The following is a 26,465-nucleotide window of genomic DNA, read 5'->3' as shown; positions in this document are numbered from 1 at the left end:
ATGGCGCTGTTATTAATTTGACATCGTTTGCCATTGACAAGACGTAAAATGAATAATAACGCCATCTGCCGGCCGGTTGGGATATGTTGCTCGCAATTTTACAACAGTGAGTTGCAATATATTGCGGAACTTGAACAGGTTGCAAGGAGACCGATAGGGGGAGAGGATCGCCCAATTTGGCTCACAACTTATAACAATAACACGCTGAAAACCATGTAGAGACCGCTAGTTTATGAGACAAGAGGGGATAGTAAAATAACAAAATTACACCAAAATGCGCCAGGGTTCAAACTAATACAGGTGTGACTGAATAAATACATCCATGGCAAATTAAACGTCAGCTCTTATGGATACAATAAGGGTTATGGCTGTCTTGAACGTGATGCGTCTTAAAACCAGCTGCGACATTTGACGCCAAATAGGCTCTCCACAGAGTTGCTTTATAATAATGACATAATGTAAATAAATAACTTGCAAAACAAAGTTCTGTACATCAACTTTTATAAAAGCAAACAGTTACATTTTATTGAACACTTTGTGGAAGACATGTAAATATTACAGATAGTGTTTAAAAAATAAAATAAATACAAACAAAAAATAAAATCCCATAGGGATATATAAAAACTTTTGTTTTTCCTTAAAATCATCAATTTAGCAAAAAACAATTTTAGTACTAGAAGCCTAATAAATACAAACATGTTCTAAAGTCTATGTTCCCTACAGATTACCTGGTTCTTATATGAGTAACATACATTATCCAAACTTAAAATCAACAATAACATGTCATAAGTAGAAAATACTCCATCTTCAATTGTCTAATGGTCAAAACTGTTTACCATTGGATATCTGATACAATATTAACAGATCTGTTTGCAGCATGTTACTTTTCTAATCCTGAGTTAGTCGAAAATAAAAGCATCAGGCTGTGAGCAATCCATCAACTATAAAGCCACTTTTGTATTATAACCATGGGTCGCATATCTTGAAGTTGCTTTAGCAAAAGATCAGCACCATCGGAAAAGGTTTTGTCCATTACAATCTTCACATTGTTCACGGATTGAAGATTTTGAGGATTTCTGAAGTCTACAAGGTTTTGACAGGCTCCAATAACTTCATCAGGTGTTGCGGACATAATATTAGCGGTCTTCTGCTTAAGGGTACGCTGCCGTTTTAATGGCAACTCACTCCTTGAACCTCCACTAATTTTTCTTTTGGGAGTGTGGGTCGATGGTGAAGTATCCAGGAACTTCGGGAAACTGTCCAGTGCAACACCGCCCTTGCTTTCTTCCTCTTGAGAAGCAGTGGAGCCCTGGTCCGAAGCCTCTGTCAACTGGTGAACTTTATCTGCCGGCCGATTTCTCAGAGTCAACCTTCTGTCGGGACAAGCTAATGCTCTCCGCTCTGATTTTCGGGGGCAACCCCTCTTTTTGACCTCTGAAGTAAAATACTGGGATTCAGAAATCTCCTCAGTTGAAAGTTTAGCCTCTGCTTGAATATCACCATCCAACACTTCTTCCCTCTGACAGTTGGTCTCTGAAGTCTCAGGCTCATCCACGTCAGGGTCCGTCTCCTCAGAGGAGTCTGTTGACATACCCTCGGATTTGTTTGCATCTTTGACTCTTGAGCGTGGGTACTTTTTACAGAACATAAACTGGCTTCTCTGATCCTCTATATATTTCTCGGTGAGGCCATGTGTGGTGTAATGTTTGAATATATTCCGTTCAGTCCGTTCAACTGTGTCGCAGCCTTTTATCATGCATGGATATTGCAAAGAAAATTTTTGGGTGCAGATAGCAGATGCCTCATCCATAGATTTCAGAGAGGGTTTTCCAAAGTTAGTCCAGTGGTCGAGCGATCCGTCATCTTTCTTAGTGTTTTTCTTGTTCAATTTGACTGTGTTTTCAATGTTCTCTTTGCCATTGTTGGGATTGACGCATGTTGTTCTCTGTTGCTGTGTTCTGGGAATATAAATTAAATCATGCTTTTTCATCTCATGACGAAGAAGGTTAGACTTTGTAGTGTAGACCCGGTCACAGCCATCATACCCACACTTAAAAGTCTGATCCACACTGCCTCTCTCAGAGATGTTTATTTCCTTGTGAAAGTTTTTGATGTGGTCAATGTATTTCTCCACAGAGGTGAAGGAGAGTGTACATTCTGACCGGTCACACTGGAATGTCCCTATATTGAGGCTTGACATCATAGCAGTGGTTTTATCTCGAGTGAATTTATGAAGCAATAGGTAATGCTGCACCAAGGTTGTAATCCCTGGAAATATCCTTGAACAGTCTTTCACTTGACATCGGATTTCATTATTCTCAACTTCAGCAGCTTGTTCACCAGTGACAGCCTTTACAGTATCAAGGTCTCCTGAAGACAGGGGAAGGGATGACTGATGCATAGCCCGAGAGTGAAGGATCAGATTTTGCTGGATGGTAAAGGCTGCAGCGCATCCTTCATGAACACAACGGTAGGGCCTATATGGGCTGAAAGAATTGTCAGCGTCACACAGTTGAAGCCCCAACCTCTTCTGAACCTTTTCTTTCCTTTGGAAATAAACCTCATCTTTGGATATTGTGTTTTTTGAACAACTTGCTTTTTCTGGTGAGGGTTTCACAGCCTGGCTGGATGCCGCCTCTGTTGCATGGCTAAAAGATCTAGCATCGGAACATGCAGCTGGCCTTTCCGCAGTGTCACCTTGACCTAATTTCTGCTTCAACACTGGAGTGTGGTTAATTTGTGAGGCTGTCATTAATGTCTCATTCTTGGTATATCTGGTCTTTGATGGTGATTCTAATTCATAAAATGACTTGTCCAAGTCATCCAAGGTATCTTGTGGTGATTGCACTCTCTCAACTGTTAATTGATGCATGGAATCCTCTTGAACTGCATCTCCAGCTGTAATGATCTCAGAGGATTGTGCATGACAGTCTTGATTTGTGCTTTGAATTGAACAGCCAGTGTCAATATCAATTGGCTCTTGTTTGATGAAAGTTGACACAACTGAAGATCCAGTTCCATGACTACTCTCTACCTCTGTTTCAATATTGGGGTTGCGTGACCTTTTTTTGCGATTTCCGACCTTTAACTTGTTCATCTCTGCCTGCGTCAGGTGGTGGACTTTTTCATAGTGAATTCTTAGGCCTGTGGTTCTGGTAAATGTTTTTGGGCAAATGTAACAAGGATATGGAGAGAATTTGACTGGGGTTTTCTTGAGTTCCTCAATCATCTCAATGGTGTAATCATGAACTCTACCAAGGTGTCTGAATAATGCCTCTTTTGTCATGAACCCATATTCACAATAATCCATTTCACACTTGAACGGCTTGGGGCCATTGTCACGATTCTGGTCTTCCTTCTTGACAATCGTTTTTGTTGTCGTGTTTTGAACATTATCTTTTTGCATGACATTATAGCTTGAGATTGCAATGCTTTGGCTGCCACTGTACTTTGAGGAACAAGTTTCCTGCAAACTTTTCTCATGTGCAGCTTCAACTAAATCCAACATTTGTAGGGCATTTTGAATTTCTATAACCTTGTCATCTTGACATGCCGCAAAGGAAGTTGCACTTGACCTTTTTTCAGCAGGACTGCCTTTTGACTCCCCATCCTGCTGACTGCCAGCATGATTCTTTGACTCTTTCAATTCTATCCACACTGTTTTATTTGGGCTGACTTTGGATTGTCTACCGGCAGAAACTGAAGGAAAAGTGTTTGATGATTGAGAATCCAGTGGTTTTTGGGCTTCCTTTTGTGACAAATTAGAAGGATTTGGCGTGGAGGGATTACCAACACCTTCCTGTGGGAATTCACCATTTAGTATGTTGTATATTGATCCAGTTTCAGGAACATTTGGGTCATTGAGAAAGTCGAGAAATGACATAGGCAAATCAGCCGTTAAGTCCATTTCAACTAATGGCTTGCACTGGGAGCGTTTTGAAAGATGACCTCCGAGAGACTTTGTGCTTGAGAATTCTCTAAAGCATCTTCGGCAGATGACTTTACCATCCTTTATGATAGCAGGCCATTTCGTTCTCTTGCTGAGTCTGCAGCGTTTTACTTTCTGTGTCTCATGATCAGCAATCTTCTCATCTGCAGGGATAGCTTCAGATTCTGCATGAGTGTCCTCATTGTACGATAAATCTTTTTGGATAGAAGCATGCGGACTAAGAAGCATTTCGTCTACAGAGCTGCTCATCTGATTCTCATAATTGGGCGATGTAAGATGAGTTACGTCCTCCATGTTGGTCATCTCCACTGTGTTTCTTGGTGCTACTTGGCCATCATGGCTCACTGCATTGCTTGGAATGTCTATTGATGCCCTTGAATTAAGGACATATTCATTTGGGATATATGAAGCATGGGAACCTCCTGCTGACAAATTGTTACTTTCTTGGCCAGACATACTGGAATAGTTTTTTCCCATTAGGGAAACATCAACATTATCCCCAGAATGAGTTATCCCATAGTGTTGTCCTCCATTATCCAGCATAAGAGAGCTTGACACATATTCCGACATCTGATTCATCAGACTTGACTCCGATTTAATGGGTTGGATGGCAATTTCATGCATATTTGCTGGTGTATGTTCTCTGCCCCTTTCTAACAGTTGATAAGGTTCTGATTGCCAAGGAGTTATGCTCTTATTGGGGTATTCATTCAGATGGAAGACCTCTGCATAGCAATCGTTCAATGTAGATGTCCATGAGTCACCCATCTCGGACTGCATTAGACCAGTCTGGTTTGGGGGGGTTTCCCAAACGGGGCAAATTGCAGGTAAATTTGAACATGCCACCGGATATTCAAACTGCTGTAATCCACTATTGCTGCATAGTGGTGCTTGATGAAGTAATGTTTTGTTCTCTGGGTCCTGTGAAGTCTTGTTCACTGATGGAACCTTTCTCGAAGTTATTTTGACAACTTTCTTGTACTTCTTTGCCAGTTTCCAGTCTTCAAAAATGTCTGGATGGTTTTTCTTTACATGTCGGGAGAGACTTTTGGAGGTACTGTATTTGCGGTCACATGCTTCAAGTGGACAACTATACTCATCCTCATCTCTACCAGTTATTGCAGGAGTGTTTTGATATGGATGTAGAATAAATGGGGGTTCACTCTTAATTTCTCGTGGAGGAAAGGCCTGTGGTAACACATTCTGAACAGCTTCAGTTGGTCTGTTATTCTGCTCCTCTTTTGGGCACACTTTCAAAGGATTTGTTCCACAGTGATATTGGGGATCCACATGATTTGCTATCATTTCTTGGCATGGGACGACAGGAGATAGTTTTGCATTCTCCAATCCCAGCTTAGTTTTGATCAGTGGAACATAACACTTACGAAATTCCTTTCTGGGATTGACAACAGAACTGCTCAACATACTCTCGACTGAATGTTTTATTTTCATTGGGCATTTTGGGTTCTCGGGAACTTTTGACGAACCTGATTTAACCACATCTTCCGTCACATAATCCTGTGCCGTCTTCTGATCTAGATTGACAGAGGCAGAGCAGGTTTCCTCTTGCTTAGCGGAGCACTGGGTGGAAGGTTCTATTTCAGGTATAGGATTGTTCTCACTTGCGACGGGCATTTCATTAGTGTCATGGTTCTGCTGATGCAAATTTAGCTGGGACTGTGAATAGAAAATATTCCCACAATTAGCTATTTTGCAAGTGAATGTAAGGTAATGTTGTGCCTCATGATCATACAACAGGTAGGCCTCGTTGAAAATCCTTCCACAATTAGGAAACATACACTGTGACTTAAAGTCAGTGTGTTGTTTTTTGTGCATGAGAAGTTCCGAATTGCAGTGAAAGCTGGCTGTGCAATTCAGCTGTATGCAATAGTATGGCTTAGCGCCACAGTGCATTTGCAAATGATCATTGAGATGTCTGGAATTCACAAACTGCCGACGGCAATACTGACACACAACCTTCTGTCGTTGTATCTCCAGAAAACGTGTTGCTTCCTCGTCATTTTTGTGGGCTTTTACATGCGTTACAAGACTCCGAAAAAACTTGAATACCTTCTGACAGTATGTAACAGGGCAGACACAATCCTCAGTAAATTCTGCTTCATATCTAGTTGGTACAGGCTTTTGAGGACTGACTTTAGTTTGTACAGGCTTTGGAGGACTGACTTTGACCGTTTCAGCACTGTTGCAATTTCCATCCAGAGAATGAGCATCATTTGGACTGACAATGGTCTCTGCCTCAAGCTTCACCACAGCTCCGTCTTTAAAATTATTACAATGACTACTGGTAGATTGCGTTGGCTTGGGCAATTTCCTTGTTGCTTTCATAGCAGCAAGTCGCTCTTTGCAAGACTGCTTCACGTGGGATGCTACATGTGGCTCAAGAATCTCCTTAGTGTCAAAGCTGTCAGCACAAATTGGACAGGTGTAGACCCCATCTTTAAAATGCTTCTGTGCATGGCGGACTATCCTGTGGCCAAGGAACTCTTTATCACATAGAACACAATACTGCATATAGGCTCGCCAATTCCTAAATCTTGCAGATACAAACCCTTTCTCCCTTAATTTCTTAGCTTCCCTATTTTTCTCTTTTTCATCTGCAATTTCATTCAATTCATTTGTAGTATTCAAAATAAAGTCCTCAAGGTCTTTGAATTCTGGACCTTTTTCTGCTGCATCATCCTCAAGTCCCTCATCTGCGTCATTGAGAGTGTCGATAGATGACACAATGGATCCCTCCTCACCCATCAATGCCAAACAATTGCGCTTCAAGGTTCTCCAGTCCCAGAACTCTGGATCAAAAGGCCACTGTGTCTTCAAGGCCAACAGTAACTCACAGCGTAGTGAGTTGGGTACTGGAAGATTCTCGTCCTCAAGCTTTTCATCAGGTTCATTATAGAGTGCTTCAACAGCATAATATGAGTCCACAGTTGGCTGAAAGAGGAACTCTGTTAGTTGGCATGCCCGTTTCACCTCAAAATCAGTGGGCAAAAGGCAGGAAATAGTTTTGCAGATGGTGGTCCTGCTGTCCGTGTTGTCACTGGATGCCATTTGTAGAGCTTGAATGCACATTTCAATGCACACCGGCAGTCCCACTTCTCCAACCTGAGAAAAAATAAAACCAAAGTCAGTCATGAGAATATATATCGTTACATGGTATATCCAAGCAGTAACCTATACAATTTTACACATTCAAGAATTTCACCTCCGATTGGATAACCTTGATGAGGAAGAGGATATGACAGACGCTCCTGGAAAGCAGAACCATCTTTCTGCATTGACCAAGAAATGCATCAGCTGAAGACTCTGACCGCATTAAAAGCTTGCTCCAGAATAGTGTGAGCTCCCTGTAAAAAGAAAAGTATCATCATTGGTCTGTCACACATGAAGGGCTTTACAAGAGATATGGATGTCTTATGTCGACGACAAACTTTAGGAGATTGGCTCACTTATTTTTGTCTCCTTTACATACTAAATGTATTATTACTTTTCTAACTCTGTAATATGATCATAATGATCCATACTTAGTATTTATGTACCTTTCATATAATTTCAAGAAAAACATTTAGAGAAATGTATATTGTACCTGTTACACCCCCCCACCCCACAGAAAAAAATAACTAAATACAAATTACGTCACATCCACATTAAACAAAGCAAGTGGAAAATGGAAATTAGAGGGCAATACTCACCAGGCACAATACACATCTCCCTGGAGAAGCTGCCGCTTAAGGAATGCAGAGCACAAACAAAGGGCTCCTTTTTCATCCCCATCCGACTCCAGGTTACAAATCATCTCCAATCCATCCTTACAGTCTACCTGCATGATCTGACCCAGAGATAACATGTCATAATTATGGTATTCTACAGTCACCCACAGTTGATGATTTTCCATCAGGGTTATTTTTCATTCATCATTATCCAACGGGAGTTTGTCATTTCATTTCTTCATAAAAACTCCATCAGTTTGGCTCAGTTGGTAGAGCATGGGGCTCGCAACACCAGGGCTGTGGGTTCGATTCCCACTGGGGACCAGCATGAAAATGTATGCACTCACTACTGTAAGTCATTCTGGATAGGAGCATCTGCTAAATGACTCAAATGTTTATAAAAAATTGTTTTTTAAAGACAAGCCCTTGTTCAACCTCCTTTTTTGAACGCACTAGTCTGTTAAACGACTTGATGTAAAAAATGCTATCCACTCACCTCTTGCATGAGTTGTTCTTGTGTTGTCGTCATACCCAGGCAAACAAGGTACGTCTGCTTGAAGTTCCCCTTTCCTTCATACTCTGGATACTCTGAGCACATCTTCGCTAAGACAGCTGCTTTCTCTGCTCGATTCTGTTTGATAAGGTGCTTTATTCGCATATTAAGGAGTGTGGGACCTTCCATTTGCAGGAACTCATGAACTGGGGAGTAGAAAAAGGGAACACGATTACAAATAACACTACTGAGCAGTCACCACAACATGTAAAAATCAGTCATCTCATGTGTTCAAAGTTCTTGCAACAAAAAACTACACAGGTAGGCTAAAACTAACCTCTGTCAATTTCAGGCATCTCATTAGACAGAATGCTGCACAGAGTGGTGTTGGTCCACACGCCAGGCTCCTGTGCCATAGCTGATAGCATGTGAAGCTGTGTGTTCCCATGTTTTTGCAGAAGGCTGTGTGCCGACTGTAAAGGAGAGCATATAACTTAATACTTTAGAGCTATGCAAAATAAAAAAAACTAAACTTTTCAAAACATAGGCCTAGATTAACTAATTATGTCAAACAGGGTGATATGTGCATGTTTCAATGCATGCACATATCATATTTTTTACTTTGATTGGGTCACCTAGTCATTTTTCAAAAGATAATTGGCATAATAGGCTCATTACAAACATTGATGTTCTAAGAGCAAAAGAAAAATAGAGCAGCACTGGAGACTAACCTTGACACAGGACTGGAACTCCTCCCATAAGGCACCAGGGACACTCTCATGCAATGAGAGCAGGAGCTCCACACAGCTCCTGCAAGTAAAACAGGGTCATTCAATGAGTTTGTTTTGGTTCATGCTAATGACGCTACAGTTGTGTGCAGATTACTAAAATTAAAGAAGCACTACCCCCTTCTGCCGCAGCTCATATACGCAAAGCCTAATTTATTTATCTTGTCAAATTAGTGGGGCAATGTACAGTTGTATTGGTCACTAGCGCTAATAAAACTGGAATGCTCACTGTCATTTAATAACATAGGCCTACCACCATCTGAAAAACTGCACAGCTGGTTCCATGAAGCATTCATGCATGTAAATCAGATATTGACGTTTTATCTTTGAGTACTCACAGTCCTAGGTTTTCAAGTACGAGTGGCACATTTTCACATTCGGAGGAGAGACAGGTGATGGCCTTTGCATAACTGAGTATGGCCACTGTGTACACCTCCAGTAAAGGCAGTGGCTCCTCCTCAGCCTTCCATCGACCTGCATGTTCCACAAGGATCTGCAAACAAAAGCATGGCAAGCTGATTAGTGCCTGCTATTAAATGAATGTATTTCTTCAACTAGCTAACTCCTTAACAATTACCATACAAATAGTGTAATTTCACAATTGCATTAATTATTAGTCCTTCTAGGTAAATTATGCTACATTCCATTAAAATATAAAATTGAGAACAGCAAATAATACGATTCCTAGTGCAGTCTCCTGGTAGGAATATTTATGTCAATCACCAATGTAATGAAGACTGTTGGACTGCTAACAACCTCTTTATATCTGTGATTATTTTATTTTTTTAAAGTAAGATGAACCAACATCGCTCGACGACAATGGTGTAAAGTACGTAAGTAAAAAACACTTTAAAGTTATTTTTTTGGGTATCTGTAGTTTACCATTTATATTTGACTACTTTTACTACATTCATTAAGAAAATATTGTACTTTTTACTCCATACATTTTGCTTGACACCCAAAAATACTCGTAAAATTTTGAATGCTTAGGACAGGAAAATGGTAGGACAGGAAAATGGTCCAATTCACACACTTAGCAACAGAACATCCCTGGTCATCCCTAGTGCCTCTGATCTGGCAGACTCACTAAACACACATGCTTTGTTTGTAAATTATGTCTGAATGTTGGAGTGTGCCCCTGGCTATCCAGAAATTAAAAAAAAGAAAAAAAAAAGAGAGAAAATGGTGCAGTCTGGTTTGCTTAATAGAAGGAATATGAAATGATTATAATTTTACTTTTGATACTTAAGTATATTTAAAACCAAATACTTTTACTCAAGTAAAATTTTACTGGGTGACCTTTACTTGAGTAATTTTCTATTAAAGGTTTCTTTACATTTACTCAAGTATGACAATTGGGTACTTTTTCCACCACTGCTAGACGAGCAGTATACGGGATGCTGCTTTAAATTCTATAAGTCGGGCTGCTGAATCAAGGCTATAGTGAGGGCCAAATGGAAGCCATGCAGTAGCCTATAATAGGCTAAACCACACCGAGTAGTGAGTAGGCTAACCATGTAGGATGCAGGCCTAATATTCACAGTTGAGTGAGACAAGCTTGAATACTACAAGTACTGACAACCTTTTCCTTGTCCGTCATCCCTTCTCCCATTCAAGGGGAAGCCTAATCTCTTCTATAGTTACACTTTGAAAAGGTGGCGATATGTGAACGCTTCCATACAGTTGTTACACGGTAGATAGTGTAAAGCATAGCACAGAGAATTTGACCAACATTTGCGCAGAAAAAAATACTTTCTAACTTCCTGACTTGGAAGACAACATGTCTGCTAAACGTCCATGTCTAGTTGCAGTGGGTTAATTTGAATTTAGAAGAGGCTCCGTTATTAAATTCAATGAATTTTTTGCTCCATGAAGTAATCCAACAATGTGTACGCCACCATATTGTCTATTTAAAATCTTCTCATTGATCGAGAGAGACGAATGTAATCATGATATGAAACACTTCGGGGTGGACACCTACCTGTCTCAATCAATGTGAGAAGATTTGAAATAGACACGATGTTTCACCAACTCGGTCCTGCACTTTTTAGTTTTCACCCTAGCACTATGCAACTGATTCAAATAATCAAAGCTTGACAATGAGTTGGTTATTTGAATCAGCTGTGTAGTGATAGGGGAAAAACGTGCACCCAGGTGAGAACCCAGGACCGAGTTTGGGAAACCCTGCTTATTAACAAACACTTACCTATAAGCTGTATGGAAGCATTCACATATAACCGCCCTTTCAAATTGTAGCTAGGCCATCAAAGTGTGGCTATTGCTAAATGTAGGCTAAATGTAACATGGAATTTCAATGCATTGCACAACACATGTATATAAAAAAAAAAAAAACACTTGATAACACACAATCTTGAAGTGACTAGGTATTTTTTCTGCAACTGTCTAAATACCATTTCTTAGTAAGAAAACATATGGTACAAGGCTATCTTATGTGTATATTGTTACTAATCTGTGTCAGATGATTAATCATCATTGCAGTTATCTCCAAATTTGACCTGATAGTTTGAGATTGTGCTTCATGCATCATCACTAACATAATCATCCCCAGCTTCCAATTGGCTCATTCATCCCCATGTCGTTGCTGTAAATAAGAACGAGTTCTCAGTCAACTTACCTGGTAAAATAAATCAATAAATTCATCACTTCGCACTGGAGGGGTTTCAAACAAGGCCCAGCAGGTTTGTCATACAATACACAGAACCGAATAAACCTACCAACTGACAGGCTGATGAGTTAATATTGTTTTTCTAACAATTAAAACCTTGCAACTCATAGGTTAACTACATGTGTATGAAAATAAATACTACCTAGGTATTTGGTAGGCCAGGCCTATACATTAGACTTTTACAGGCACACTCAATATTGATCCACTAACACAATGGACGAATGGAAAAACGTTAATTTGCCTTAATTTCTATTTTAAATATGCACATTTACATGGATGAAATTCGTTTCGTGTCGTGCAAACCTAAAACACCGGTGCATTTGAATGCAAATCCGCACAAAAACCAAGCTAGCTCTTCTCAGCATGAAGGAGCCTGATCTACTAGCTAACTAGCCAACATTCATCTAGCAGCTAGCTAACGTCAACTAGCAGGGGAAAATGAGTGATGATAAGATATCATGCCAAAGTAATAGATTAAACTACATATCGGAAAAAACGAATGTTTATATTTTACTAACTACAATAATCAAACGGTAAAACAGGGAGTAATAGTGTGTGTTTATATATCTGTTCTGATGTGGCTAGCGCGAGCTAGCTAGCTACATTGTTGTAGCTAACGTACACGCGCATCATCAGCCAGGAAGCTGGATGGAAGGCTGCAAACTAGCTAGGATGGGTAGTTGGAAAAACATGCGGACCTGGCAGAATTCCTGGCAGAAACGCAAAGAGGCGTCCGACGGCGATTCCGGGCTTTCTTTAAGTGTTGTAGTCAATTCCTGGAACCGTTCTCGGAGCCGCTCGATAGCTTTTCTTGTGGCATATTCCTTCTCTGTCTCTCCCTCCGCCATCTTCACAACACAATCACGACCGCGTACGCACAGATGTTACGCTGCCAGAATCGCACACGCACACGCAAAGGGGGGGAAGGGAGAGATGAGGGTCTGCCTAAAAACACGCCACTTCGAAGTGACTTTTCGCCAACCCTAAGAGATGGGTCGAAATTTACCGAATGGTTACCGTTAGGAAAATGGGGGAGGGTCATGCTTTTTCCTTTTCAGTCAAGGGGAGGGTTTAGTATTATTATTTTTTAAATCTAGTCCAAGGGAGGGTCATGTAATTTGTAATTGATGAAATGTCGATTTTTCTCAGCGTTTTACAATTAGTTACTTTTTAGGCTATCTATGGATGTGTGCCTGGTGCTGCCCCTCTGATTCTGTACTGGGCCGCAATATCAATTGCGCCTATAGGCTATTGATTGGTGTGGTCTCAATCAAGTGATTCATAGCCTAAAGCTACGAAGTGCATGCTTGGAGAAGCACAGTGCAAAGTTATATTTCCAAGATAGAGGCTGGTAAATACAACTAGGCTCCATTACACACTGCAATGGATGTTCCAACCCTGAGCCCCTGCCTGCTCTGCTCTTGCAGAATACGTTGTCGTATTCTGCCTAACCATTGACTGTGTAGTCTACGGTGGCAGTTCAAATGCTTCAGAATTGTTTGTTGCTGATTAGGCCTAATCCCTAAAATAGCCTATATTCTGTTCAATTTGAGAAGGAGAGCATGAAGCTTTTTATTTTATTTTATCCTTATTTTACCAGGTAAATTGACTGAGAACACATTCTCATTTACAGCAACAACCTGGGGAGTAGTTACAGGAGGATGAATGAGCTACTTGTAAACTGGGGATGGCTAGGTGGCCATGAAGGCCAGACTGGGAATTTAGCCAGGACACGGGGGTTAACTCTTACGATAAATGTCATGGGATCTTTAGTGACCACAGAGAGTCAGGACACCCATTTATCATCCCATCCAAAAGACAGCTGCCTACACAGGGCCATGTCCACAATCACCGCCCTAGGGTATTGGGATATTTTTTTAGTCTAGATGAAAGAGTGCTTCTTACCATCCCTACAACACCACTTCCATCAGACTCCCATCCAGGGACTGACCAGGACCAACTCTGCTTAGCTTGAGAAGCAAGCTAGCAGTGGGATGCAGGGTGGTATGCTGCTGAAGACTGGATGTCAACTTTGATAGCTTGCTTCTACTATCATTTATTTTATTAAAAACAATATGTTTATTGCCTATGATGTATTTATCAGTGTTATTGACCTCACAATAAGACAGATTCAAGTAACTGTCATTATGGTGATCAGTGGCATTTTTAGCATGTAAATCTTGGTGAGGCAAAACAAATAATATGTTAGATGCATGCCAGCAAAGCCACTACACACAACACAACACTAAACAATACATTAATTGCACTATAAAGGTGACAAACGGTGCCCACAAACTGTTCGGGCCCAACAGCAGTCCCAACACTTTACCACTAATACACCTGGCTATCAGCGGAGCCTTGTCAGGCAGCGAAACAGTTCATTCAGCCACATTTACTAAAAAAAAACATAGCTGAGATGGCTGACTTGCTTAAACAAATGTGGTTTCTACTGACAATTGAGATGTACAAACTATGGCATAAGGCAGGCCTGGGTAAAGGCCTGCCTGGGGCAATATGCGGCCTGCGATTTGATTCAATGTGGCCTGTGAAATTATGCTCAGATCACATAAAGAATTTGAGATTGAAAAATTTAGAAAAAGTGTATTTGTTATTCAAATTAAAAGCCCAATGAATACTCGCCTTTATGCAATGATTTAACTCCCACCGCCTGGGGGACATTTATTTTGAAGGCACGTATAAATAACAACTGCACGAGGACAGATAGTGACTGACAGGCTGACACAGTCACAGTTATAAATAGTAACTCGCTCGAAATTGCGCAAAAAAAAATGTTTTTCAAAGATTTTAAAGAAAAGGAAAGTAGACAATGAATGTAGGGTGTTCCTCCAGCAAGAGTGGACATCGAACTATTTATTTATTAAGGTATCAGGGAAAGCTGTGTGCAAAGAGAGCATCGCTGTCTTGAAAGACTACAACTTGTCCAGCCATTTCCAGACGAAGCATGCAGAGAAATATAGGAATACGTCTTCTGAGCAGAGGGCAAGTGCATCGAAAGAGTTGCTTTCTCAGTTGCAAAAGCAGCAAGGACATTTCACAAAACTGCATTCAGCAAACAACGGAATTGTGAGAGCTAGCTATGTACTGTCCCACAACATTTCTAAACTTAGCAAGCCATTTGCTGAGCGAAAATTCATTAAATAATGTTTAATTGACTCTGTAGCAATACTTTGCCCCGACAAGAAATAGCTGTTTGAAAATGTTTCCCCTTCAAGATGAACAGTGAAACGGCATGTTGGAGACATCGCAGAGAATATGGAACAGCAATTGAGAGACAAGGTAAAGGATTTCACCTATTTCTCCTTGGCCCTGGATGAGAGCAGTGATGCCCATGAAACGGCACAGTTGTTGATATTCTGACGAGACATAACCCCAGACTTTGAAATTACAGAGGAGCTTCAGTGCAGTCAATGAAGAGCACAACCACAGGGAAAGATTTATTGGAGGAGGTTAATAAGTGTGTGGTAAAGCTGGTACTGAGTTTTGAAAAGTTATCCAGTGTGACCACTGATGAGTGCCCAAATTTGACAGGAAAAAACGTTGGCCTTTTGAAAAGGATACAAGATCAAGTAGCTGAGCTGAAGCCAGATCAGAAAATTATTTTCCTGCATTGCATCATACATCAGGAGGTGCTCTGTAAATGTGTTCTGAAAATGAGCCATATTGTGGATACAGTCACTAAAGCGGTAAAATTCATAAGAGCAAAATCTTAAAACCACAGGCAATTTGTCTCACTGTTGGGTGAGACAGTCATGCAGCTCTCCCCTACCACACAAACGTGGTGAGATGGCTGAGTTTGGGGAAGGTACTTATAAGGGTGTGGGACCTGAAGTCGGATATTGCTGAGTTTTTGCAAATGAAAGGAAAATATTTGGATTTCCCTCAACTGCAAGATAAAGAATAGTTGGCTGATTTTGCCTTCACCGTGGACATCAAGGCCCTCATGAATGAACTGAATTCCAAGCTACTAAGGGAAGGGCCTTTCTGCACATCGGATGTACATCCTTGTCAAAGCCTTCAAGGCAAAATTACTCCTCCTGACCCGCCAAGTAGAAGCCAACAATCTCACCCACCTTCCGACACTACTAGTCTGTTCCCTAACAGATGACCAGCGGGAGAAGTATACATTGCTGCTGCGTGCTTTGAACGGTGAGATTTCTCATCATTTTGAGCATTTCAATGTGTTGGAAAATTACATGCTGTTGGTTTCCTCTCCTTTCACCATCAAGATAATGCTCCCAATGACCTGCAAATTGAGCTTATTGATCTTCAGTCTGATGCAGTGATTGGAGAACTATTCAAAACAATGGCACTGATGAGGTTCTATGCATCTCTCGATGAACAAAACTTTCCAAAGATTAGGAGTCATGCTCAGAAGATATTTGTACTGTTTGGGTCAACCTATGTATGTGAACAGATATTTTCAGTGATGAAAAAATAACAAGTCAAGGCACAGATCATCTCTTACTGACTCTGACCTCTCAGAAATCCTGTGCATAGTGATGTCAGAAACTATACCTGACTTCACTGCTCTAGTCAATGCCCATCAGAGACTTCACTCCTCACACTGATGGAGTAGATTAAATGTGATGTTAAGCTCTCTCGCTTTCTTGGGTTTTTGTGCATAGCCGTTAACAAGAGTTCTGTCCGTGGTGCTGAATGCACAGTGTACTTTTCCCTCTGTGTAGTTCATTGAATGTTTGATAAGGAAAATACCTACCAAAAGGAGAACATGGATGTGGTTCATTTCTTGCCATGTTAAAAAAGTAAAATAAGTAGTATATCTGGATGTGATTTACAGTAGATATATCTGTCAACACAGTCATACACATGATGTATAATCCTGTAATATGATTCTGGCCCGCGAAGGCAAATATATATTCTAACGTGGCCCTCTATGGAAAATAATTGCCCAGTCCTGGCGTAAGGGGACGACAAGCGGATAAGAGGCCATCTGTAATTTCTATTAAGATATTAATGAGCGAGATAGGACGGACGTAGGATAAATAAAGGGGGAATATAAGCAGACAATGAAAGCTCTTACAATATTCAATGATTACGTTTCTCAAAAGCGGGTTATAGGCTACATGTGCACCACCAAGTTTGGGGCAGCAGGTAGCCTAGTGGTTAGAGTGTTGGGCCAGTAAACGAAAGGTTGCTGGATTGAATCCCTGAGCTGTCGAGGTAAGACATATGTTGTTCTGCCCCTGAACAAGGCAGTTAACCTACTGTTCCCTGGTAGGCTGTCATTGTAAATAATAATTTGTTCTTAACTTATTTGCCTAGTTAAATAAAAAAGTCAGAACAGTAGGTGAAATTAAGAGGTGAAAATAGACCCAATTATTAGGGTGGGACACATAATATTACTTTCTTAGCTACATATGCATATTACGTCATTTATGCAGCAGCATTGTTGTGAACAGGAAGGTGGCGTGGCGGTCCTTCGTGGGCAAATTTTGTTATCAAAGTCTGTCATTCCAGTCTGTCTGGATTTATGGTGCTTTCAAGACAACTGGGAACTCAGGGGGAAAAAAGTTTGGATCATGATGACGTGAGTGATCTTCAGGTCGTAGCTCAAGAAAGAGGCCCGAGTTCCCGATTTACAATTCCGAGTTGGATGAGAGTTCAAAACCTATTTTCCCAGTCGTAGCTCGTTTTTCCTAAATTTCCAGATGTCTTGAACTCACTAATGTCAGATTTTGCAGTTCCGAATTAACAGTTGTTTTGAGCACAGCACAAATCATGCTTCAGAGACAGCATGGCCAATGTTGAAAACAAATCCTTAATCTAAGATTTGGGGCCTCACAGCCACTCCACTGAATGGCAGGCTAATGATTGCTTTGCAATGCTTGCAGTTAGCCACTGATTCCTTCCAAACCACTCATTATTGAATTTGAGATTTCCAACTTGTGTAATATTTATGTCCAATTGTTGATGAGCATACGTTTTATCTATAATTTCTCTTCATTATTTCTCTTCATATGACAAGGATTAAAAAGGATTTGCCAGTAGATTGTCGCCTTGATTCATGATGATGACTGCGAGCCAAGATTTTGAACGCTACTGAATATATAACATGATTTGACGTAATTTTATCTGTGGCCTATGAACTGATATATTGCACTTATTCATGTCAAAATAACATGCCAAACAGGCACGTTTCAGCACCATGAACTGTCCATTTCTGATGTATTTTGCTGCGGCTCCTGCTTCAAGATTGACCACCACCAGTGGCAGACTGTCATTCAGGGACGGTGGGCCAGAGCCTACCTGTTTGACAGACAAAATTAGGCTATAGGCTGTTAAAATCATAGATTTAGCGGTCAATTCCTCCACCCATCATGCATTCTTTAAATAGCCTACCTCTGTGTCAAGGCTGTTAAATTAAAACTCGAATTGAGAGATGGTATGCCATTGGCCTACAGTTTATTAAAGAAAATGGCAGAAAACACAGACTTACCCCTTGTTAGCTTAAGATTTTGAAGAAAATTAAACAGATCTGATTAAATAAAGGGACCTATAACAGTTCTTTGATCCACTATGCTTTATGCTAGAAACAAGGATATCATTGTTTAGTTTCTTTGACACTCAGAAGCTGAGCTATAACCTTCCATAACTGAGGAGACAAAAAATTGACTTTGCTTGCGAAGTAATCTAATTCTGTCACTATCAATTGATTAAGCTATTCACTTTCTGTACAATAGAAGGTGTTTAAACCCAGACAGTTTTTAGGGAAACACTTGTGACCTTCTCTTGTTGGGGTAATCCACGGAATAAGAATAGACAGCAGTTAAAGTCAAATTCTGTTATTTTTTTCCCCCACTAATTTTGTCTTTTGACTAATTTAATTTATTATTTTTTATTTTTTTTAAATTGTACCTTTATTTAACCAGGCAAGTCAGTTAAGAACAAATTCTTTATTTTCAATGACGGCCTGGGAACAGTGGGTTAACTGCCTGTAATCACATCAGATCTTTTCAGATCATATTTTTTTCAGGGCTGATCTGATTGGTCAAAAAACAAATTAACAATACAAAATATTATCAGAATTGGGCTGCCTGTGTAACAGCCTTCTAAGCCTACCTGAGGCAGCTGTGTGAAGATAAAATCCTGAGTTTTGATCCATAGGTTATTGAGTATGGTGTGGCTTGGGAGAGAAACTATTATTTGTTTTACTTTTTCGTAAACCCATAAATATTGGTTTTACTTCAAGGCATCAGTTGCTCAAAAAAAGAAGTAGAGGACACAACGTAATAAAATACTGAAAAACATTTTAATCAGTATTCAATTCATATAGTAAAGTCTACATTTGATCAACACAGTAGGCTACAGGAATACAACTTCATAATTGTGACAGTAATATATTAAGAGCACTATAAATATTCTCAGCAGACTATCACCTTTTGTGGATGACATTGGCTGGGTTTATGCAGGCAGCCCAATTCTGATATTTTCTTTACCAATTGGTCTTTTGATTAATCAGATCAACCCTGGAAAAATATCTGATGTGAGAAGAGTTGAGGTGTATGGTCAAAAGACCAATTACTGGAAAAAAATAACAGAATTGGGCTGCTTGTTTAAATGCAACCAATGTCCTCTTAATATGTGATTTCTCTTAAAACACTTCAGGAATAAGTTGTGCAAAATGCCTAGTATCTGTTGCCAAGCTTTTACTTCTGCGATAAGGATATTTCTGGCCTCAGACAGTTTATGACTTATGGTGATAACAGGTGTTGCACCAACACTCTGTGTGGTTCGTCAGCTTGATGTTGTCCACCACCACCTGAGAGGGGAGGAGAAGGAGAAGAAGAATCAAGAGCAAGAGAGATGGTTTGAAAAAACACATTCTGGTTCATTCTAGTTCTTGTTAGATGTTACATTTACATGTTATGTGCATGACACTAGGAATGTCGTCATGTCAGATGATCAAACTGAGGATATCAATCCCAACTCCTACACTTAATTAGCTAAATATATTGTCTTACCCTTTCCCCTTCTTTTGCAACGCAGCATGTGGCTTCAGAGGTGATGTTCTTTGGGACCAACATGGCCTTCTTAGACTGCAGTGGGGTTGGATAAGCTCTGGAAAAGCAGCAGCCTGTACACTGGTAGACAGGGGCGCCCGGGTTTGAGAATAGTTTGTTCTCCTTCAGTTTGCATTCCTCACAGCCCACTGTGAAGATAGTGAAGACATAAATTAATTGAAAATCAAATGAACAATCTGATCTGTAAACTTTATTCACCTTGTACCGCAAATGTGTGTCTCTCATCCTTGTAAACACACACTGGCAATAAGGAGGTTATGTACCAATTTATATTCTCTAATGACAACAGTAGGCCATCTCCAAGAACAACTCACTGGTCATTTGGACAAAAACAGTATTTTCACGGTAATGTAACGTAAAGTTTACCGTTTGTCATGTCACTGTTTGGATAAGAGTCTGCCATGTACAGAAGTATGGACAGGATGAGGGATACTCCAATTGATTTCAACAAGCACATCATAGTGGCGGGTGGCAATAATCTGACAAGAAAAATTAACAAATCATTCAAAACCAACATATTAACATATCAGAAGTTGATAGCTGATAAACACAAAAAAACTGTAAAATATGCATTGGAGAAACAACATACGGAATGGAAAAAGCATTACCTGTTGTGTGTTTCTCTTGGTGGAAGCCTGTTCAGTGTTCAGTGAAGAGCATACTGCTCCCACCGTGAACTTTTATACTGCTGTCCCTCTGCCCATGTGCTCAACCGGGATTAGGTAAACCCCTCCAACCTTATCAGTGATCTCTTTGTGCGAGTCATTGGCCACTTAGCCACATGCCTCATAATCCTTGAAATGAAAAAAGGAACTGCACTGCAGTCAAAAGACAAAACAAACTTCCATCCTGACTATGGATGGGAGCTTCTAATCCCTTAAACAGATGGGATGTTACTAGGTAACTGTTGTTATGCAACTGGGGGCGAGGCGGGATCATTGGTTCATTAGTTTACCTTATGTTCATGGTCTTTTGCTTTGTAAATCATTACAAAGGCCTAGTGGTTAGAGCGTTGGACAAGTAACCGGAAGGTTGCAAGTTCAAATCCCCGAGCTGACAAGGTACAAATCTGTCGTTCTGCCCCTGAACAGGCAGTTAACCCACTGTTCCTAGGCCGTCATTGAAAATAAGAATTTGTTCTTAACTGACTTGCCTAGTTAAATAAAGGTAAAAATTAAAAAAAACATCTAAGGTCATTTTTAATACTTTGAATATCTGATTAGTCTTTCGATGGTGGATTATAACCCCAAAAATGAGTAAATATGTACACACAAAAGTGAAAGATTTCTCATGAAATAAACAGGGTTTCTAAAATATACCATGAGGGCTAGACCCTGGCCCTGATCTAGAATCCTCTGCGGCAGTGCTAGCATGTGTGCAAGCAATAAATACTGTATGTGAAATAATGTTACCCTCACAGAGAGCCAAATCCTCAATTGACTCAAATTATGTAAATTAGCCTATCAGAAGCTTCTAAAGCCATGACATCATTTTCTGGAATTTTCCAAGCTGTTGAAAGGCACAGTCAACTTAGTGTATGTAAACTTCTGACCCACTGGAATTGTGATACAGTGAATTATAAGTGAAATAATATGTCTGTAAACAATTGTTGGAAAAATGACTTGTGTCATGCACAAAGTAGATATACTAACCGACTGGCCGAAACTATAGTTTGTTAACAAGAAATGTGTGGAGTGGTTGAAAAACGAGTTTTAATACCTCCAACCTAAGTGTATGTAAACTTCCGACTTCAACTGTAATTACAATAGGTAATGACAATTCCTGAATGCTTGAAGAATAATCAGGAATATATCCATCTATCCACCTCTGAAAGTTGGAAATGTAAAGGATGTATATCAAAGGGAAAATAATTGTGGACATTTAAATTAATTATATATACCCAATGATTCTTGGAAGACTATAACTTATACATGCCTCATGAGCTTAGCTCAACTGTCGTACCCCCTCAGAACCCAAAATATAAGCTTGTTGTACTCCATTGTTATACTCAATGTAATTGTAAACAAACACTTTATTACCTAAAAACATAGATAAAACTATAATGTTGATCATGTATCTATTGCATCTATTGTTGATTATGAATTTGAGTGGTTACATTTCCCCAGCACCATCTTTTAGCTGTGCCGAAACAGTGGTGGGGTGGGCTTTGTTATTGATTTAAATTGCAGATTGCCCCTTTAAGTTGCGGAAGTATCTCTTCATCTTTCCGTTTACCTGTGTTTTTAAGTCTCCCGGCCTTGGTTGCGTTGGACACTAGGCCCTGGCAGATGTAACTCAATAAGCATGGAGGATGGCACATGAAATCTCTGAGCATTAAAGGCTCTTCTTAGCTCAGCAACAATGTCATGAGTCATAACTTTTACTCCACTCAGTAATTGTATTATTGGATTCAAAATGTTAATTCTATAAGCTACTGTAAAGCATTAAGACTAATTGCTTTTAGTATTTTATTACTTTTGTTTTTATTAACATATCGTCAACTAAATGCAATGTATATACTTATTGTAAATTATCTGTTTAGAACTCTTCTGGATAAAGGAACAATACAATTGTCTCAGTTAGAATGAAACCAGCTTTTATTCCAAAAGAAAATGTATTCTTCATGTATAAAACATATGGCTTCTTTAATATATTGTTTACAGCCAATCAACAATCAGCCCAGGGGGCCTCCCAGGTGGCGCAGTGGCCCAGGGCACTGCACCGCAGTGTGCCACCAGAGACTGGGTTCGCGCCCAGGCTCTGTCGCAGCCGGCCGCGACTGGGAGGTCCGTGGGGCGACGCACAATTGGCCTAGCATCATCCGGGTTAGGGAGGGCTTAGCCGGTAGGGATATCCTTGCCTCATCGCGCACCAGCGACTCCCGTGGCAGGCCGGGCGCAGTGCACGACACATTGGTGCGGCTGGCTTCCGGGTTGGATCTGCGCTGTGTTAAGAAGCAGTACGGCTTCGTTGGGTTGTGTTTCAGAGGGCGCATGACTTTCTACCTTCGTCTCTCCCAAGCCCGTACGGGAATTGTAGCAAGGAGACAAGATAGTAACTACTAATAATTGGAAACTACGAAATTGGGGGAAAAAAGGGGGTAAAAAAACCCCAAAAAACAATCAGCCCAGACATATCCAAGATAGCAGTCATATTTGCACTCGTTACACCTTCTGGTCCTGACATGCAGTTTATTTAAACTCTTAGGCTCCAGAACTATCTACCATACTCCTCGTTCTCCATTACTATGTCTGTGTCCCTAATCCAGATCCTTTTCTCTCTCTTACTACCATGCTTTCCCTACCATACTCTCCCTACTGTGCCTTCCCTTATATTTGGAGCCACTGCGAAGGGGGGAAAAATACATAATTATTGGTTTATTATTTTTGTGTGACAAAACATTGATTATAGTATATTATAGCACGATACAGGTTATTTGTATTCAAAATGACAAATTTTCTCAATGAGTAGATCACTTCTCCACACGGTGGCAGAAATGATCAGGGAATCAGTGATTCACGGTCATATTGGAGGCTGTTATGCTCAGCATAGTATTCTGTGTCATTGCAGCCCCATGACATCAATGTCAAGTCAATACTCAGCATGAAGCTCTAAATATAATCCTTTTGCCCCTAAATTCAATTTAGGAGCATAGGGAACACTCAAGACTTTATTACTGCCTACTAGGGAGTAGCTGGATGTTTTGCATACGGAGGCAAATTGGTTTTTCATGAAGGCCATGTTAAAAAGGACCAATTTCAGTCAGAGACACTTCCAAACAGCTGTTGATCCCAAAAAAAATATGAAAAGAAAATTTAATTGACAAACATATCTAGAGTCTGGCTTATTTAAATGGCTGCAGATCACATTACTTATGCAAATGGTATTACGGCTTTGTCATGCTTGAACAACGGACATACAATGTTTGTGGGATGAAATACAAAAAGCATTCTTTTCATTACTTCCATGGGCATCCCTGCTCAAACCACAACACAGGGATGGGTCTGTCACAGTTTTTAATTGGAAAGGCAATTATAAGCATTTCAAAATGTAAATATCTTGAACGTAAATGTCTAGCCTGATGTGTGTGCATCCATTGAGAGAAGGAAGCCTAACATGAACAGAATTCAAATAGTTTCATGTTCAGCCATTTCCTTTTCAAATTAAGTATTTATATCCATCACATGCAATCAGTGGTTCTTCAAATAATTTAATGTTGTCTTTCTATAACTTTTGTCAGTTCAACTAGTGGCTCTTCAGGTTTAGCCACCCAGCTGACTAGAAATAGCCTACCTGTGCTGTTATCACATCCTGTGGCTTAAACTTTCGCTTTGTCAAGTAGTGGCTGAGCTGAGTTATACACCAAAATTATTTAAGTTTGGAAATCAATCAAAACCTGTCTTTGGGATAACAATAATGGTAATACTGTGCCACATACTCTGTGGAGCATTGTGTCCATACGTGACTGGCATGTGACTCAGCCATTCCTGCGCTAAAGGGATCAGTCATACAAGGCCATCACCCTTCATCCTGTTGTCCGTTATTCCATTGCTCACTCACTCCCATTGATAAATATGAAATCTTTGTGCTGGGTGTTATTTGTCCTTTCCTCAACTATTTTTCATTTTCACATATTGAACATACAGTTGTTTTGACTTGTTATAGTCTTAAAGTTTACGTTTGGGGCATGCACCCCAAGTTTTTAAATTATAGACTTTGCAACACCTGCAGCACCTGTACCTGGTGTCCTGATATCTCTCATTAAACTCAAGAAGCTAATTTTATTAGCTAGGTTATTAGTTACAATTTTCCTCTTGCAATGCCATAATGCATTCAAAGATTAGATGAAGAAGCAAAACAAAAGCATTAAAATGGAAGCTGGTCCCTATTAATGACCAACATGTTATTTGATAATATGATAGCCTATCATAGCCTCGGTATGATAAAATGAAACTATCCTTAAAAAAACCACATAAAAAATAGGTTATAGCCTATGGTATGCTACCAAAAATAATGAAAGAGCAACCAACATATATCAGGCTATAAATGTCACAACACATACTTTGAAAGTATCCAAATAAATGTTTTTTTTTTGTGATGGAACTCTCAAATGTGTCTGAAGTCAGCAGTATCGTCTAAGGACAGGTCAGATGGACCTCCATCACTTCAGAGGAATGCACGAGTGCGCACGGCGCGGGAGTTTGGCACTGTCCAATTGCTGCTCAATAAGGGAGGCAATTTATCGATTGGAGTGACAGTAGGCTTTCTCTCTCCTGGAGAATTAAAGGTGACATTCCTCCATGGCGTGGGAGGTTAACAACATGGGCACGTTTGTGAATTGGGGACAGACGGAACTTTCCCGTCATGCCATACAAGTATATGCATAATACAGTAACCTATGTGTTCCTATGCGCAGTGCACGCACATGCATGGAATTACTATAAATGACCATACAAAGACTCCCCACAGGCTAATTCGGATGAAAACACACATTGGCTATTTCCCAGCAGTAGAAAAGAGATTCAACCTCTTCAGTCAATAGTGTGCAACTACATCCTACTGTATAAATGAATATGGCGACCACTAATGAGATATAAATTGTCGCTGGATGAGTAGCCTACTTGTGTGGGATTCTTTGCAATGTGGGTTTTCTGAGGATATTTGATGAATAGAGTTTCTCCATTTCTTTTAAAATAAGTTGAAATTGAAAAATATAAGAATTGTGCACCACACCTTGTTATTGGATTTTTCAAAATTTCACCAATAAAAAATGTCTAAACAGAGTTTAAAATTTTTAAGATAAATTGCATGGATGAAATTATTGGCACCCCAGAGCTAGTACTTGGTTGCACAGCCTTTAGCCAAGAGACCTGCAGACAAACAGCCACCAATGAGCTTGCTGCATCTTTCTACTGACAATTTGACCCACTTTTCAGCCACAAACTGCTCTTCAATATTTGAGGGGTTCCCTACCCCAAATGCTTTTTTCAGATCTCGCCATAGGTTATGGATGTGATTCAGACCTAGACTCTTCGACGGCCACTCCAGAACAGTCCAGCATCTCTTCTTAACCTGTTAAACTCTGAGTGGTTGTTTTGTGCCCTGTACAGAGCCCAGGGGGTTTAGGGGGTACTGCCACCCAAAAAAGTCATCATAAAATATAAAGTGACATACACTTCATGACCAAATGTATGTGGACACCTACTTGTCGAACATCTCATTCTAAAATCATGGGTATTAATATGGAGTTGGTCCCCCCTTTGCTGCTATAACAGCGTCCACTAGATGTTAGAACATTGGTGGGCAGACCTGCTTCCATTCAGCCACGAGCATTAGTGAGGTCTGGCACTGATGTTGGGCGATTAGGCCTGGCTTGCAGTCTGCGTTCTTGACTGGCTCTGTGCAGGCCAGTCAAGTTCTTCCACACCGATCTTGACAAACCATTTCTGTATGCACCTCGCTGTGCACGGTGGCATTGCCATGTTAAAACAGGAAAGGGCCTTCACTAAAACGGTTGCCACAAAGTTGGAAGCAAAGAATTGTCTAGAATGTCATTGCTCGATTTTATACACCTTTCAGCAACGGGTGTGCCTGAAATAGGCGAATCCACTCATATAGTGTATATCTTTATCACTCCAGTATTCCTGAACATTGTAAATATGGTACTGAAACTGACTGACCCTGTATATAGTATGCTTACTTACTTTATCGTGTTCTTCTTATTTTTATATCCTGTGTGTTTTTGTTCTGCCTTGTTA

At 40.2% G+C, this 26,465-nt stretch overlaps 2 protein-coding genes and 1 non-coding gene across 3 annotated transcripts; 1 reads left to right on the top strand and 2 right to left on the bottom strand.

The window, feature by feature from the left end:
- Positions 1-216: 216 nt before the first annotated feature.
- On the bottom strand, positions 217-12,637 carry LOC135508420 (zinc finger protein 292-like). Its single transcript, XM_064928583.1, has 8 exons — positions 12,343-12,637; positions 9,297-9,451; positions 8,902-8,980; positions 8,508-8,643; positions 8,174-8,376; positions 7,660-7,796; positions 7,173-7,314; positions 217-7,072 (listed from the first exon to the last, which is right to left on the bottom strand). Exons 1-8 carry the CDS (start codon positions 12,490-12,492, stop codon positions 938-940), a joined length of 7,137 nt encoding a protein of 2,378 aa, XP_064784655.1. The 5' UTR covers positions 12,493-12,637; the 3' UTR covers positions 217-937.
- On the top strand, positions 7,933-8,002 carry trnaa-cgc (transfer RNA alanine (anticodon CGC)). Its single transcript has one exon. It is a non-coding gene; the product is annotated as a tRNA-Ala (tRNA).
- Positions 12,638-18,071: 5,434 nt separating the features above from the next.
- On the bottom strand, positions 18,072-20,418 carry LOC135508419 (glycoprotein hormones alpha chain 1). The gene is made up of 4 exons (XM_064928582.1): positions 20,316-20,418; positions 20,074-20,186; positions 19,648-19,835; positions 18,072-19,445 (listed from the first exon to the last, which is right to left on the bottom strand). The coding sequence occupies exons 2-4, from the start codon at positions 20,165-20,167 to the stop codon at positions 19,371-19,373; spliced, it is 357 nt and encodes a 118-aa protein (XP_064784654.1). The 5' UTR covers positions 20,168-20,186; positions 20,316-20,418; the 3' UTR covers positions 18,072-19,370.
- Between the last annotated feature and the right edge of the window lie 6,047 nt (positions 20,419-26,465).

This window comes from Oncorhynchus masou, chromosome 21 (assembly GCF_036934945.1).
Source record: "Oncorhynchus masou masou isolate Uvic2021 chromosome 21, UVic_Omas_1.1, whole genome shotgun sequence".
Taxonomy (NCBI): Eukaryota; Metazoa; Chordata; class Actinopteri; order Salmoniformes; family Salmonidae; genus Oncorhynchus; species Oncorhynchus masou.
The sequence above is the reverse complement of the archived record's forward strand: the minus strand, read 5'-3'. Positions and strand labels throughout refer to the sequence as shown.